The following is a 16,896-nucleotide window of genomic DNA, read 5'->3' as shown; positions in this document are numbered from 1 at the left end:
TCAGCAATGCCATGGGTAGAGCTAACTTTTTTGCTACCTATTCTAATGACTTTGAGAGATCATACTAGATTCACAGAACTAGTAGATGAGCTCACAGGGCTCTAACTCAAGGACTTTGCTAACACTAGCCCCAGCAATCGTACTGAGACGTAATATTTCCTTTTTATTTATTGTTTAGGTAGGTGGACGAACTCACGACAAAACTGGTGTCAAGTGGTTAGCGGAGCCCGTAGACATTACAACATCTCAGTTTTTACAGTACAACGGCTGCTCCGCCTCTCAAATCGCATTACTGCTCTACGGCAGAAACAGGCAGGGCGGTGGTACCTACCCGCGCGGACTCACAAGAGGTCCTACCACCAGTAATGTCGGTCAGTGGCACAGTGATGTGCGCGGATTAGTCTCGTGTTAAGGTTTTTTTTTTATGATTGAAGGTTTGAAGGGTGGGGCAGCCGTTGTAACTATACTGAGACCTTAAAACTTACATATCAAGGTGGGTGGCGCATTTACGTTGTAGATGTCTATGGGCTCCAGTAACCACTTAACATCAGGTGGGCTGTGAGCTCGTCCACTCATCTAAATCCATCAAAAGCAAAAAAAACAAACATCAAAGTAAAAACAAAATTGTTATTTTTATTTAATTCCGAACATTTTCATATTTATTTACCTTTTAAACCTTCTCTGGACTTCCACAAATAATTCAAGACCGAAATTAGCCAAATCGGTCCAGCCGTTCTCGAGTTTTAGCGAGACTAACGAACAGCAATTCATATTTATATATATAGAAGAGTGTAGTGTGGGGCGTGGGACTCACTGAGCGAGGCCTCCTGCGCGGCGCAGAGGTCGTGCAGCTGCTTGGCGTCGCGCAGGAAGCAGTGCAGGTCTATGAGCTGGTCCAGCGCCACCTGCCGCGCCGCCCACGCGCGCTCCAGCCGCGCACGCTCCTCCATCAGCGCCCCGCACTTCTCCTCGATCTCCTGTTGCCAGACAAACGCGAAATAATGTATTTATTTATTGATTCTTCGTCTCCATTTCCAGATAAATATTGCGTATTGTGCTTATTGTGTTGCTTTTCACGGCGGAGCTGGGGTGTCTAAATACTTCCGCGGGTCGTACTTTGCCCAACACTGGTCTAGATGTTGGAGTTTAGAGTAGGATGGGGGGCACACTCACGGCGGAGCTGGGGTGTCTGTCGGCGAGCAGGTCGTGTCCGAGCTGCAGGGCGGCCGCGAAGCTGTCGTCGCGCGCGTCCAGCTCGGCGCGCAGCGCGTGGTGCTCGGCGCGCGCGCTCTGTGCGGACACCGCGTCGCGCACGCGCACGCCGCCGCCCAGCGACGCCGCCACGCTGCGGCACCACGACGTCAGGTCGCGCACCTGGGGACCACACGCAGGTTGGTTCAAGGCAAGGGCACAGCTCATGGGCATTAACATCATTATCACACTCCTGCCCTGATCCCAGTCACTTGGAGTCAGCGCAACATATCGGGACGCACTGGGGTTCGGGATAAATAAAAAAATCTACCGAATCACAAGTTAACACTGTATTAGCACTAAGAACACTTAAAACGCTTAACAAACACTTTAAAACTCTCAATTCGCTTCTTCCGCTTCGCTTCGAGTAGTTTCGATTACTAACCGCCTGCGTGCCATCTCTGCAACGCTTTTATAGTCGATACCACATCCCTAGAATTATCGAGAATATCCCACACATTTCGAGTATTGTGTTTCGGCTATCTAACAATAGATGGCGTTGTACTTCTCGAGCGTTCTAGGTGCTACTAGATCCTTCGATATTCGTTCGACTATCCGGCGATAGATAGTGTTACTCTTACCGGCGTAACAATATTTTCTCCTTCCACTATCTATCATATACATACCATTACTTCACTAACTCCCTTTTTACACATATCGTCTCTCACGCAATCTATCCATTTTTTTAAGACCTATCTCTTCCTCTATATCCTTCCACATTCATAGTTAACACTCTCTTACCAACTTCATTGTCATTTCGTCTCATCACATATCCATACCATCCCAAGCGCGCGCTTCTCAACTTCTCTGTCACAGGTGCCACTTTCAGACTTCCTCTAACATCTTCATTCATTCAATGATTGAATTGATATGCCCATCAGCATCAGCAATACCAAAATATTAATATACACAAGACATGTTTAAGAGTTTCAATATTGATCTACCTATCATAGATCGTAAATGCTTTTTTTTTTATTGCCCTTGTAGGCAGTCGACCATACAGCCCACCTGATGGTGAGTGGTTACCGTCACCCATGGGCTTCAGCAATGCCAGAGGCAGAGCCAAACTGCCTACCGCTTAATACTCTCCACAAGCCTCGTTTGAAGAAGGTCTTGTAAAAGCTCTATAGCATCTCCGTGGTTAACCGAAGCTCACCTGCGTGAGGAACTGGTGCAGCTGTAGATGCTGCAGCAGGACGTGCTTGCGTTCGTCTGCAGCCTGCTTCAGCATCTCCCAAGCTTCAGCCAGAGCTTTCTGCTGTAGAGCGATCTGCGTCACGTTACCCCCAGGGTACAGCTTTTGGAGACGACTGCCCTCCTCTTGTAAGACCTGCGGGAGAATGAGATTTAACGGCCGTCCGGTGTAGTGGTAAGTGACATGGTCACTACACAAGGGGGTCGCGGGTTCGAATCCCGCCAAGGGAAGATATTTGTATGATAAATATAATACGTCTTTTCCAGGGTTACGGATGTAATTAAATATATGTATGTGTATAATAAAAATCTTACATTTATTTCCGTTATTTGGTGTCTGTAATACAAGTTATTTACGAACTTAACACGGGACCACTTAACGTGGTGTGATTGTTAGTAAAATATTTATTTATTATATTTATCTCTTAGTTAGTCTCGTTAGTTAATCTCTCAGTTAAGTGACCAACGTATATTGGGATTACAACCTAACGTGCTATCGACAGCCCGACAATCCCGAGACTGAAGTAGCATCAGTGCAATGTAATTATCGCTAACACATACATATAATTATTAGTTGCTATGGGGAAATTTTTGATCCGTACACCACTTTTCTTAGCACAATGAAGAATTAAGCAAACCTTTTTACTCTGAGACACCGTTCATTTTATTAATTTTTTTTTTTTTTATTAACAAAAAGTCAAATCAAAATAATTTTACATAACTAAATAATTTAACATAACATTTAACATAACTGAGACTATATTTCATCTAATCTCATATTATTTAATTATATCCTAGTTGATTAAAGTCTTAAATTAATAATTTTTATTTCATTTTTCATATACATAAGAACAGTACAGTACATAAGATGAAAATATATGACTCGGATTGAAGATACCCTTACCAGGACATAAAATTTTGAAAAAAAAAAAAACTTTTGTATCATTTGAAATGTCATTACAAAACATAATTTTAGAAACAAACTTACCGACTGGTCTTTGTTCGTTATTTTTGTGTTCAAAAGTGCATTAACTCTTTCTATTTCTCTTTTTTTTTTAATATGTACGGTCTGGAGTGTGTTTGTCTCGACCCCCCCAACCCCCCGGGGTCCCCCTCACCTGCATCTGCGCGTCGACAGCGAGCAGGTCGTTGCGCAGCGTGTCGTGGTCCCGGAGCAGCGCGGTGGCGGCGCGCAGGTCCCGGGGCGCGGGCCGGCCGCCCAGCGCCGCGCGCTTGTCCGCCGCGCGCGACACCAGCTCGCCCACGTCGCGGTGGAAGCGGTGGATCTCGCCCGCCGCGTGGAGACGAGACCCTCGCGACTGGATCTGCTCCACCAGTCGCTGCCACGACTCTCTGTACATATTGTTGTCAATAAATAATAGGCTCACAAGTAGAGACCTATATACCTATGCCTATAGACATCTACAACGTAAATGCCGCCACCCACCTTGAGATATGAGTTCTAAGGTTTCAGTATAGTTACAACGGTTGCCCCACCCTTCAAGCCGAAACGCATTACTGCTTCACGGTAAAAATAGGCAGGGCGGTGGTACCTACACGTGCGGACTCACAAAAGGTCCTACCACCAGTAAAACTTCAAATACTCAAAGCGTAGGACCTCAGCCGCTATGCGATACATGACAACGCCTCTCCGCACCCATGACTCATAACATCCAAATTGACTTTGATATAAGAACTGGTGACGGTCCGACGGTGTCTTTTTTTTAGGATTGAAGGATTACTGGTGGCCCGAAGGCCTTTCCAGTTTCACCAGGACAGGTGGACGAGCAAAGGCTCAGCCAGGAGGGGTGGGATTAACTAACAGCTGCCCGAACGCCTCCGAAGGAGACCTAACAACTCAAGAGCAGCTGCTTCGCGAATGAATCTACTACCGGATCGGAATCGCGACCCGCTGAGAAGATCCAGCGAGAAACTCAGTAAGCTGATGTTTGGGTTAGGCCGACGGCCCCCAGTGTTCCCCAGTGTCTAAGGCCCCCCAGTGTCCAAGGCCCCCCAGTGTCCAAGGTGCAACTTACCCCAGCGCCTCCTGTCTCTTCTCGATGTCCTCGATGTAAGGGCTCTCGGACGCCAGCAGCTTTTTGGCCAGCTCCTCGCACTGGTTGAACCGTTCCGCTCCACTCTCGACGCGGTGACGGAGCTCATCGAATTTAGACCGTAAGATCTGTTACGCAAAACACATTTTGTGAACCAACACCGTCTCAATTGAAGTCGGCTGTGAGGTAACACTCTCTGTACTTCTGTCGCAGTCTACATTCCGGTTTGCAGGAAGTCCTACGTGACTCTAAAGGTGGTGGACACCTGACGTGGGGATGTGAACACATTTCCACCAGTAAATTCAGCAATTACGAGGCCGATTACAGTTAAGGTATTCGCAGGGGCCTTTTTTTTGTTTTTTTGGGGGACGAACTTCCTACGAGGTCCCCGCGCCTAGGGGGCGCGTGAGGTATGTGGGGCTTTTTTTATTTTATTTTTATTAACGATCTGTAATTCGCAGGAGACCTGTGTCTCAAAGATATAGTCTCAAAAGATGAATTGAGAGGTTGAAGCGGCAGTGGGCAGGACACATGGCTCGCTGGATCAAAATGGAAGACGCAGTGGTGAGGCGTGGGAAGGCTTCCCACAAGGGGGACCAATAATTAGTTGAAGGTCGCGGGGAACCACTAGATGCGGGCAGCACGGGACCTCTCATACCTCTCATGGTGGAGGCAGGAGTTCAGCAGTAGACGTCTGGAGGCTAATGACGATGATGTTTATAATAAAGGACTTCTTACAAACCGAAGCATGACAGAATAGTGGTACCTACCTCGTAACAGACACTTACCAGTAAGTGTTCGTAATCCTGGCCGTAGTCCTCGCTGGAGGCTGCGGCGTACTGCTCCTGGATCCAGTGCTCCAACTCCTCGCTCTCAGCCAAGTATTCGTGCCTGGAATGGCATTAATTTTAAAACAATTAGTTTTAGTTTTAAAAAGGTTTTAAAACAAGTTTTAAAACAATTTTAAAACAAGTTTTATTACTTAGTAACAATTAGTTTTAGGATTTAATTAGGGACGACATTGAAAATAAACGGATTTCTTCATTATTAGTTGAATTACGGATGAATGAGTGGTGAATTATATAATATCATAATAATATCTTGCACTGCACTAAAATTCGCATGTCAAATAATGACAAAGCACACGCTGCTTTTAACTTATGTAATAACTCATTTTCATTATGCTTAGCGAATACAAGATTTCTTTCTTTCTTTCCTTCTCTCTTAAATTGTTCACAGAGAACAATCATTAGAACTCATGTCTCGAAGTGGGAGGCGGCATTTACGTTGTAGATGTCCACGGGCTCCGAGAACTACTTAATACCAGGCGAGCTCGCCCACCTATCTAAGCAATAAAAGAAAGATAAACCGGTCTGATATTGAACTGAGGTAATGAACGGTTTAGACTTTAACGGTTTAGGAAGCCAGCCAGTTTTTACAGTACGACGGCTGCCCCACCCTTCAAAACGCATTATTGCTTCACGGCGGAAATAGGCAGGGTGGTGGTACCTACCCGTGCGAACTTATAAGAGGTCCTATCACCATTGGTATAGCCTTAGTGTTATGAATAAAAATAGGTTTGAACGTGTAGTTAGTTTGCCAAAGTGTGTTTAAATCTTGTTCTTGGTGATATTCTACTACGTGTGGCCTGTGGGACATGTCCTCTTTTACGTTATCTCTGCTCTCACACCTATCTTTCACTCAATCCATCCAAGTCTCCCCCTCCTCACATTACACAGTTGAAAGTGGTAGAGTGTGGTGTCACCTGCAGACGCTCTCGACCAGCGCGTGCTGCCGGTGCGCCGCCAGACGCTGCAGCCTCGCCAGGGTGTCGGCCAGCGCGGCGTGGCGCGACACCAGCGTGCCGCCCTCCGGGTGTCCCGAGCCCAGCATCGACGACGCCACGTGGCCCATCTCAGAGATGATCGCGGCGTACGTGTCCAGTTCCAACTCTACAGCCTGATGGAATTGAACAATTACTCAAATCTCCGTGAAGTCATGGTGAAAGCCATCACATATCGATACACATCATCACATATGAATACACATATACTGCATTTTTTTTATTGCTTATATGGGTTAAGTGTTAAGTGGTTACTGGAGCCCATAGACATATACAACGTAAATGCGTCACCCACCTTGAGATATAAGTTGTAAGGTCTCAGTATAGTTACAACGGCTGTCCCACCCTTCAAACTGAAACGCATTACTGCTTCACGTCAGAAATAGGTGGGGCGGTGGTACCTACCCGCGCGGACGCACAAGAGGTCCTACCACCAATAAAACAAAGCAGTAAAGTGTAGCATTGTACTCCCAAAACCGTGAGTACTTCGGTTGCTTCATCAGCATATACTTCCTCATCGAACCCGTTGCTTGCGACAAAGGGCTCGGCGAGTGAATTAACCCACAGACACAGCCCACTGACTTTCTCACCGGATCTTCTCAGTGGGTCGCGTTTCCGATCCGGTGGTAGATTCTGCGAAGCACTGCTCTTCCTAGGGTCACTGTTAGCATCACTCCGGTTTGAGCCCCGTGAGCTCACCTACACGTTAGGTTACCGCTGATATAGCCTCTCAAGGATATCAGCAAAGGTAGGGGGATAAAAGAATTTACCTTATGCCTCGTCAAGAGTTGAGTGGCCCGATGTCTGTCTCCTCCAACGTCGTCGGTGGAGAGAGCTGTCGCCTTGTCAGCGAGCCAGGAGTCCACCTCGCGGGCCTCGTGCAAGAACTGCTGCGCCCTCAGCGCGGCCTCCAGACGCGAGGCCCTGGCGTCCGCCGCCGCCGACACCTCGGTATACGCTGACTCCAACTCTTCGCAAAGAGCCAGGATCTGGATTTGACAAAACCAATTTATTAGCTCTGTCTGTAATGGAAGCGAAGATATCGATTTAGTTTAAAAGATTGTATCTACTGTGAAGTATGTTTATAGCTTTAGATTGTATGTATTTTTTACACAAATGTGGTCTTTTATGGTATAATGTTATGGATGAGCTTACAGCCCACCTGGTGTTAAGTAGTTACTGGAACCTATCGACATTTACAACGTAAATGCGCCACCCACTTTCGAGTTAGAATTTCTAAGATCTCAATATAGTTACAACGGCTGCCCCGCCCTTCAAACCGAAACGCATTATTGCTTCACGGCAGAAATAGGCAGGTCGGTGGTACCTACCCGCGCTGACTCACAAGACGTCCCAACACCAGTAAAATTTAAAATTTATTTAAGTAAGCTTATTGTGGCGGGTAGCCATCATACAACGCAAGATAATTGACAGATGCCTGAATCTCGCTTACGACATTTTCAAGATAAGCTTGAATATATACAAGTTCCGAACAATAATATTTGGATCGTCGGTCTACCGAGCAAATATCACCCGCTCGGTGGAAGATCTTCCCTTCGTCGTTATACCTACAAACATATCGCCACTGTCATGATAGGAGAATAGTAATGAGAAGTCGGATCCAGTCCAGCACCTTATCTTTCTGCGGGTGTCCCTCTGCGACCAGCCCGCGGCCCTGCTCGATGACGCGCGCGATGAGGGGCCGCCGGCCGGTGAGCTCGGCGCGCAGCTTCCCGTGCTTCTTCTGCGCCGTCTGGGTGGCGTGCAGGTCCGCGGGCAGCGCCTCCGACGACGCCGCCGCCTTGCGCTCCGACAGCCAGTCCAACTCGCCGGCTACCTCGGCAGCGAACTTGTGGTGCCTGCGGACATCACGTGGACTCCAAGTCAGATTGCCTATTTTTGAGAGAGAGTCGTCGTCGTCGTAGCCTAAAGGATAAGACGTCCGGTGCATTCGTGTGTAGCGATGCACCGGTGTTCGAATCCCGCAGACGGGTACCAATGTTTCTAATGAAATACGTACTTGACAAATGTTCACGATTGACTTCCACGGTGAAGGAATGACATCGTGTAGTAAAAATCAAACCCGCAAAATTATAATTCCGCGCGGGTAGGTACCACCACCCTACCTATTTCTGCCGTGAAGCAGTAATGCGTTTCGGTTTGGAGGGTGGGGCAGCCGTTGTGACTATACTGAGATCTTAGAACTTATGTCTCGAGGTGGGTGGCGGCATTTACGTTGTAGACGTCTATGGGCTCTGGTAGCCACTTAACACTAGGTGGGTTGTGAGCTCGTCCACCCATCTAAGCAAAAAACAAAAAAACTATAACTTTAGTTCAAGCTGAAGATTATAAATATCAAGGGATCGTACAAAAGGCAAAAACCGAGCGTCTCCTGGGGAGATCTGTCAGCTCAAGGGCAGCTGCTTCGCGAATTAATCCACTGCCGGATCAGGGTTGTGGGATTTTAAAGGCAGACAAATCTGTCGTTGCCGTGTGTATATTTCGCTGCTAATTGGCGAGTTCTCGTGATGACTCACAAAAGCGGACTAGAAAGAAGGTATATTGGGAACTCAATAAATGTTACACCGCGGTAAGAACCTGTCGAAGAAGTGGCCAGCGAGGACCCGCACGGTCTCTTGCTGCAGCAACAGTGGTGCACTTACAGGAGACTTCGGTTCAGCGCCTTCCTCCTGGCCTCGGCGGGCGGCTGGAGCGCCGTCACGGCCCGCAGTAAGGCAGCGCTGTCCCTCTCTATGGCCGGCCCGTCGAAGTGCCCCGCCGACACTAAGTCGGCACCTTGAGCAGCCAACACCGTCGCCTTTTGCTCCCACTGACTTAATTCTTGCTCCAGAGTCTGTAAAAAGTTTTGAGGTCTATATTGTTTGATAGTTTCAGAACAGATGTTTTTGAGTGGGGCAGAATACATCCAACTCCTTTTGTATTTGTGCCTGTATGTGTTGAGGACCACGGGCAGCAGCGCCCGGCGGACTACAAACGCTAAGCGATATTTACAGTTTTGTTCTTTCTATATAGCGATTTGCTTTTAATCTTTTAATTTTATTGTCCTCGTTGCGACATATTCCACAATGCTGAGGCTTTATAATTAATTTGATATCATTAAGGACAATTTGACTGTTATTATAAAGATCATTTATATCTAAAAAAATGTTCCCTACCTAAGTTGATTGCCTCGAGAGGCTATTTCAGCTTCGCCCTAATGTGTAGGTGAGCTCACGGGGCTCAAACCGGAGAGTTGTTAACACGAACTCTAGCAATAGCAGTGCTTCGCAGAATCTACCACCGGATGGAAACGCGACCCACTGAGAAGATCCGACGAGAAACTCAGTGGGCTGTGTCTGTGGGTTCATTCGCTCGTCGAGCCCTTCGTCGCAAGCGACGTGTTCGACGAGGATGGTGACCGGTATTTATATATGTGACACTTGGGCGATAAGGATTTTTGTCGTCTGTATGGGTTTAGTTTCATAAATGAGCGGAAAGCCCGCGCGGTATCCGCCGCCATGGCTGGTTTCATCCGGGGCGCAGTACCATTGCAACACCGGCCTCACATCGCGGTGCGGTCCGCGGGCTCTCGCATAATGAACATAAAACAGCACAGCACCTGGTGCTGGTTGAGCAGTCGCTTGCAACTCCTCAAGTCGGTGCCGATCTCTTCGCTTTTCAACGCCCTCTCCAACTCCACCAGTCTCGCCTTCGCGTCTTCAATAGACCTGGGTTAAAAAAATATACCGTAGATAATAATAATAATAATTGCATTTATTTACTACATAATACAAACTCAAATAACTTTTCAATTAATCTATCTATCTATCTATATAAAAATGAATTGCTGTTCGTTAGTCTCGCTAAAACTCGAGAATGGAGGGACCGATTTGGCTAATTTTGGTCTTGAATTAATTGTAGAAGTCCAGAGAAGGTTTAAAAGGTAGATAAATATGAAATTGCTCGGAATTAAATAAAAATAACAATTTTCTTTTTTTTGGAGTTTACTCCTTAAGAATCGATTTACATATATAGGCCCGGGGTATGAAAATTATGGGGACCAAAATCGTATAGAGAGTATAGCATGTCACACGAAATGCGTTATGCGCCTGATTGGCTCCTGATTGCGTGATGCGTGCGCGCGCCAATCAGGAGCCAACGCGCGGCCGCGTTATCGCAGGTGACGCCGGGCTGCTGCGCCGGCAGTCCGCCACAAAGCCTCGTACTGATCGCGCGTTTCTCTCATTATTGTATTTTCATATATTTGTTAGTCGTTTGTTTTGTGTCTCGTTAATTTGTTAATAATCTGTAGTGTATCGTGTTGTCGTAATATAGAACTATTTCTCGTATTGTTTCGTTTAATTTACCGACATCGTTTTGCTTGTGGCCGGACGCCGTTCGGGTTCGATTCCTGAACGTATCAACTGTTAGTGGGTTGATACCCGAATATAACCCGCTACAAATCATTTATTAATAAAGCTTATTAAATATAAACAATTCCTTCTATCAGTGAATGGACAACTTATATATTAATTGTAAAAGTGAATTATATAGATTTACTTAATTACCGCATCCACGTGTTCCGCAACTCCCGGATCATTCTCACTAGAATACGTAACTTCCATATTTTACTGTATTCAACTGACACAAATTTATATTTATATCCAGTAAACTCCAGTCGTGCGTCGGAGCGGACACACACACTTTTTTTTTTGTTTTAAGTTTATTTTATACAAAAGTTTAGGTATTTTATTTATCGATTGAGGCACTACGAGGTCTGCCGGGTCAGCTAGTATGACATTCTAATTCTAATTCTAAGCAATTTTACAATATATTGTACTAACACAGCGTAGATAAAAAGGCCGCGGCTCAGCTTTGTGATAGCTGAAACTGTCGCTGCTATTCTGCCGCTGCCTGTAATCTTAATCTATAAACTTAAATCTAATAATACCTAAATTTAAAAAATTGTGGCATAATCTACAGCAGCCCTGCCTCCGCACTTTGTTGTTCAAGTAAAAATTCCTTATAAAAGTATTTGAAGGGGTTTAATCCTAGTGAGATTGTGGGGTATTGGTCTCCAAATCCAAGACAAATTTTCAATGGTTTTTATTAGGGTAATACCAATAAAATCAAGATTAAAATGGTTCCGGAGGCTTAAATTTTTATATACGATGCGTTATTATATATAGTTCATTACAAGATATAAGTACACAAAAACTAAAAAAACTGGCCTGAGCCGATTCACTTTAGCCTTACGGGTGAATCGGGTCACGTATGGGGTCAATAGTTTTTCAATAGGGCACTATTTAGTTGTTAGTTAAGTACCTAACTTTAGGTAATTAATTTTTTTATATGTTTAATGAGTTACAAAACTTTGATGACTAAATAAAAGTATTTAATATTCTTAAACACTACATAAAAGTCATTTTGAGTTCAACAAAATTAAATCTAACAACAAAAGTATTGTGACATTCCAGATTTGTCCCTATTCTAACTCTAGTCTCTATTCCCCTCAATCTACTGTATGGATTGTTTCTTTATATCGAATATATATGTGCGTTTCTTGTGGGAGGGGGGTCGCGTTTCTTATGGGGTGTCGTACCTGCGGTGTTGCCTCTGTTGAGCTGCTTGGCGGAGCTTGCCCCCCTTGTCCCTGGAGGCGGCCACCAGCGCCTCCCAGGCCTCGCGCAGGGACTCCAGCCGCGCGCTGACCTCCTGGGCGCGTGCTGGATCCGACTTCTGCAGAGACTGTCCGATCTGTGTGAGTGAACGCTCCGATCAACTCTACATTCTTATTTAGACGCAGTAGTTACTGGTGATAGGACCTCTTGTGAGTCCGCGCGGGTACCACCACCCTGCCTATTTCTGCCGTGAAGCAGTAATGCGTTTCGGTTTGAAGGGCGGGGCAGCCGTTGTCAAGGCGATTTGTCTATGACCGTTTATTTATTCCTGGAAGAGAAAAAATTGCATATCCCAGTTTGAGGAGGGGGGAGGGGAGTCCCTGGCCCAATGTTCCTTACACTCTCAACATTCCTGAGTTGCTTCTCGTTGGCTTGTAACTCCCTTTCAAATGCTTCGTGTTTCTGAAGTTTACGCTCCAAATTGGCCAAATCTCTGTAACAAAAATCAAATATACGATACATCAATAAATTGTAAGGAACGTTGTTGCACAAATTCAGCACTACCTATGTCTTGTTTTGTCGTGTGCACATAACTTATGTTGCAAGCCAGATTTTGTTTTTTTTTCAAGAATTTTGGATTAAGCCAATTCAATTGTAAAGGTGCGGTATATTCTATCAGTATTGCAAATTTACCACAAATTCGTCAAACCAAACTTGTGGAGAGTACTTAACAGTAGGCAGCGGCTCGGCTCCGCCCCTGACATTGCTGAAGTCCATGGGCGACGGTAACCACTCACCATCAGGTGGGCCCTATGCTCGTCTGCCTAGAAGGGCAATATAGATCTGCCGTGAAGCAGTAATGCGTTTCGGTTTGAAGGGCGGGGCAGCCGTTATAACTATACTGAGACTTTAGAACTTATATCTCAAGGTGGGTGGCAGCATTTACGTTGTAGATGTCTATGAGCTCCAGTAACCACTTAACACCAGGTGGGCGAGCTTATCCACCCATCTAAGCAATAAAAAAAGAAAATAAAGCTCCAACATACCTGTAGCTCTGGTCCTTGGCAGTCTTCGTTTTGTCCTGGATCCAAGTTTGCAATTCTTCAACTGCCGCCACGAACTGCAATATATCAATTTCGATTATCTATATAAATACGTGAAGCAAAAATGTTGTATCCCTTTTTACGAAAATTACGCGAACAAAGGAGCATGTAATTTCCCACAGTTATAGAGAAGGAGTGCAGAATGAATTTTTTAATTTTTTTTTAATTATGTACGAAAATTACGCGAACAAAGGAGCATGTAATTTCCCACAGTTATAGAGAAGGAGTGCAGAATGAATTTTTTAATTTTTTTTTAATTATGTACCAAAAATACATTAAGTAAATCAATAAAAAAACATTATCCACACTATCATGTATTTGACACACACACACGCATCTCTTTTATTTATTGTTTAAAGTTTTGTAGTCCCATATTGAGAATAGATAAATATTGTTTATTTTTAATATTATTTGTCTACTGGGGAACACTGGTTACATATAGACACCTTTGTAAAATTATGACTCACTAAGTTAGTAAAACAAAAATTAGTATCCAAAGCGCCTCAAGTGTCGAGCTCTGCTGAGACCGTGCTATAGAGGCTGGGGTGGTCGGCTCCCAAGATTTAGTGGACCGGTAGGGGGACGATAGAATGTCATCCAGCATGAAACATGAGGTCCAAGTCACAGATTTATATAGGTCAAAGTGTTATCAGGACCGCGGCACCCGCGCACCCCCTACAACTGCTGGGCGACAGAAATAGACATGGCCGTGTGCAACAGGGCGGACTCTCAACACAACCATTCATTTAGCATTTTTGAGCGTCCAGAATTTTTACGCCACCAGTCTGTGGACCACGTGTAGGCGGAGGGCTTACCATGCCCTATGTTTTCAATATAATAATGCGTTTAGGATGTTGTTTGTCACTGCAGCGCTTTTGTAGTTCATCCACAATATTTGCGACATCTCGCACAGATGACTTCTTTGCTATAATACGGAAGAGAAGTGCATCGTTATTGCGTGGCATTGCTGAAGTCCATGGGCGACGGTAATTACTCACCGTCAGGTGTGCCGTATGCTCGTCTACCTACAAGGGCAATAAAAAAAAAGCAAGGTCCTGAAGGACCGTCGCGTTCTCCTGTACGCGCGAACAAGTCGCGTTACTAAAAACGTTACTATCGCTGTCTCGCTCCTTCCTGTTTCAAGGAACCGGGATGGAGACAGATTGGAGTGAGGGTCCCCACCTGCTGGTACGCCAGGCTGGCGTGCAGCGCGCGGCGTCGCTCGGTGGCGGCCAGGCGCACAGCGTCACGACGGGATAGCACGGCGTCGCGACGGGACACGATGCTGCGGACCACGGACATATGGGTTAGTGTGGAACGCGGCCATTGGTACAGACAAATTTATTGCTTAGATAGGTGGGCGAACTCACAGCCCACCTGGTGTCAGTGGTTACTGGAGCCCATAGACATCTACAACGTAAATGCGCCGCCCACCTTGAGATATAAGTTCTAAGGTCTCAGTATAGTTACAACGGCTGCCCCACCCTTCAAACGCATCACTGCTTCACGGCAGAAATAGGCAGGGTGGTGGTACCTAACCGCGCGGACTTACAAGAGTTCCTACCACCAGTAATACGACTGGCCAAGAGTCTGGGCGGGTAGAATGAAATTCCTTGTCGTCTCACTCCTGTCAGGGTGGTCGTCATTTAGTATCATTGCTGTGGGCAGATGATATGCGCCTCACGAGCAATCGCCATTTCTCCCGGTTTGAGGTGAGTCTACCAACTGCCGACGTGAATTGGCCGGTCCATCGCATAGGCAAACTTCCAAACGTCTTTCGGCGCTCGTGCATGAGTGCATAATATGATTTTTTGGACATTTCTTCCGGCTAGGAAATGACTCCATAGAACACCTTGTCGTTCAGGAAAAAGTAGAAGGCATCAGACCGCGTGAAAGAACGAAATAGAAGAAATTTTATATATTTGTGACGTCATACGGGGGTAAAGCGACGACTTAACATTTAACTTGACATTTCGTCTCTTTGATGCAACAACTTAAGGGACGTTTTTGTTTTGTCCAGCACTAGTTTCTTTGCCGTCAGCGGAATTCATGTGTTGCCAACTCGATTCGGTCCTCTTTTTTGAGGAAAATAAATGATATATGGAATTTTTTTCGCAACTTTTCGAGGACTTTAGTATACCTATGTTAAAAGTTTACGTTGCTTCAACCCCTGTGATTAATAGCTGAAGAGTAAGGGTGAATTTAATGAACCATGCGAAGTACGAGACTTACTGCTGCGCAGCATAGTGTGGCAGTTCCAGCAGCGCGTCAGCCCGCTGCACGAAGGCGGACAGCCTCTCGTCCTGCGCCGCCAGCCGCGCCTCCAGCTCCTCGTGCCTCTTCACCAGGGCCTCGGCCTCATCCACCGACGACTGGACAAGATGTACTCGTTATTATTAAATAAAAAAAAACATGTGTGCAATTCACATTAGTTTTCAAAGAGATGACGTCATCAGTGGTACAAAAATTGTGGTGAAGTTGCCTCATAGCCAACTAGCGACCCGCCCTAAATTAGCCAAGTTAATCCTTATATCATCAGCTACCTACCCCGAAGTCGGAACAGACAGACAGAGAGTTACTGGTGGTAGGACCTCTTGTAAGTCTGCGCGGGTAGGTACCACTGCTCTGCCCATTTCTGCCGTGAAGCAGTAAAGCGTTTCGATTTTGATGAGTGGGGCAGCCGTTGTAACTATACTGAGACCTTAGAACTTATATCTCAAGGCGGGTAGCGCATTTACGTTGTAGATGTCTATCGGCTCCAGTAACCACTAAACACCAGGTGGGCTGCGAACTCGTCCACTAATCTAAGCAATAAAAAAAATGTGTGCAATTCATACAACGTTGGTTTTCAGAGAGATGACGTCATTAGTACAATTTTGGTGCCGTTGCCTCGAAAATTATTAACAACTAGCTACACGCCTTCACTTCGCTTTGGAGACTTATATTATACGAGTGATCCCGCAGTAGTCGAAATTCGACTATAATTAATTGGAATTGTAAGTTTGTACACTATTATGATTGTATTTTATACTTCTATAATCACAAATTTCGCCAAGACTACACTATAAAAAATATTAACAAAGCCAAATAATATTGAATCTATTCTCAATTTGACAACAGACGTCAAGAACAAAAGTTTGACAATAAATAGTATGCATGCGTGTGTGCGTCAAATACATGGTATGTAGTGTGTGTAATGTTTTCTTTATTGATTTAATGTATCTTTTATGTATTATTTAAAAAAATATTAGCATTGTGCACTTCTTCTCTATATTCTCTATAAGTGTGGAAAATTTCATACTCCTCCGTCCGCGCAATTTTCGTAGGGATACAAATTTTTGCTTCACGTATTAATATATTATATATTGATAACGAAGTCCCGAGATGTTTACCCGCGGTTATTGTCGTACCGCGGGTGACCGACCCCAGCTGATTGGTATAAGGGCAGGAGAATGATGATGACTTGATAAGTTGCCAAATTTTGAATTAATCTGACTTCTTGAAGGAGATCAAAAACACGTTCAAAGATTCCGTTACATACATACATAGATACTAACATACATACGAAGCTAATAAAAGCGTATTAAAATATTTCACTCAATGTCAATTAACTACTATTTTAGGTTTTTTTATTTTTTTTTTATTGCTAAGATGTGTGGTCGAGCTCACAGCCCACCTGATATTAAGTGGTTACTGGAGCCCATCTACGACGTAAATGCGCCACCCACCTTGAGATATAAGTTCTAAGGTCTCAGTATAGTTACAACGGCTGCCCCACCCTTCAAACCGAAATGCATTACTGCTTCACGGCAGAACGCCGCCGCACGGGT

The 16,896-nt window shown here is 45.2% G+C and overlaps 1 protein-coding gene across 8 annotated transcripts in view; it reads right to left on the bottom strand.

The window, feature by feature from the left end:
* LOC101739867 (spectrin beta chain) overlaps positions 1–16,896 on the bottom strand; it is a 123,243-nt gene that overhangs the window by 41,622 nt on the left and 64,725 nt on the right. For all 8 annotated transcript variants that reach the window (XM_038019870.2, XM_038019873.2, XM_038019871.2 and 5 more), the window contains exons 29-44: positions 15,299–15,438; positions 14,249–14,351; positions 13,010–13,083; positions 12,363–12,456; positions 11,945–12,099; positions 9,962–10,070; positions 9,006–9,196; positions 7,976–8,201; positions 7,113–7,331; positions 6,265–6,458; positions 5,288–5,390; positions 4,482–4,627; positions 3,564–3,798; positions 2,408–2,581; positions 1,174–1,374; positions 815–977 (exon numbers count right to left, since the gene is read on the bottom strand). In XM_038019870.2, coding sequence (XP_037875798.1) covers positions 815–977; positions 1,174–1,374; positions 2,408–2,581; positions 3,564–3,798; positions 4,482–4,627; positions 5,288–5,390; positions 6,265–6,458; positions 7,113–7,331; positions 7,976–8,201; positions 9,006–9,196; positions 9,962–10,070; positions 11,945–12,099; positions 12,363–12,456; positions 13,010–13,083; positions 14,249–14,351; positions 15,299–15,438 — 2,527 coding nt within the window. The remainder of the gene's footprint in view (positions 1–814; positions 978–1,173; positions 1,375–2,407; positions 2,582–3,563; positions 3,799–4,481; positions 4,628–5,287; positions 5,391–6,264; positions 6,459–7,112; positions 7,332–7,975; positions 8,202–9,005; positions 9,197–9,961; positions 10,071–11,944; positions 12,100–12,362; positions 12,457–13,009; positions 13,084–14,248; positions 14,352–15,298; positions 15,439–16,896) is intronic.

Source organism: Bombyx mori, chromosome 24 (genome assembly GCF_030269925.1).
Source record: "Bombyx mori chromosome 24, ASM3026992v2".
NCBI lineage: Eukaryota > Metazoa > Arthropoda > Insecta > Lepidoptera > Bombycidae > Bombyx > Bombyx mori.
The sequence above is the reverse complement of the archived record's forward strand: the minus strand, read 5'-3'. Positions and strand labels throughout refer to the sequence as shown.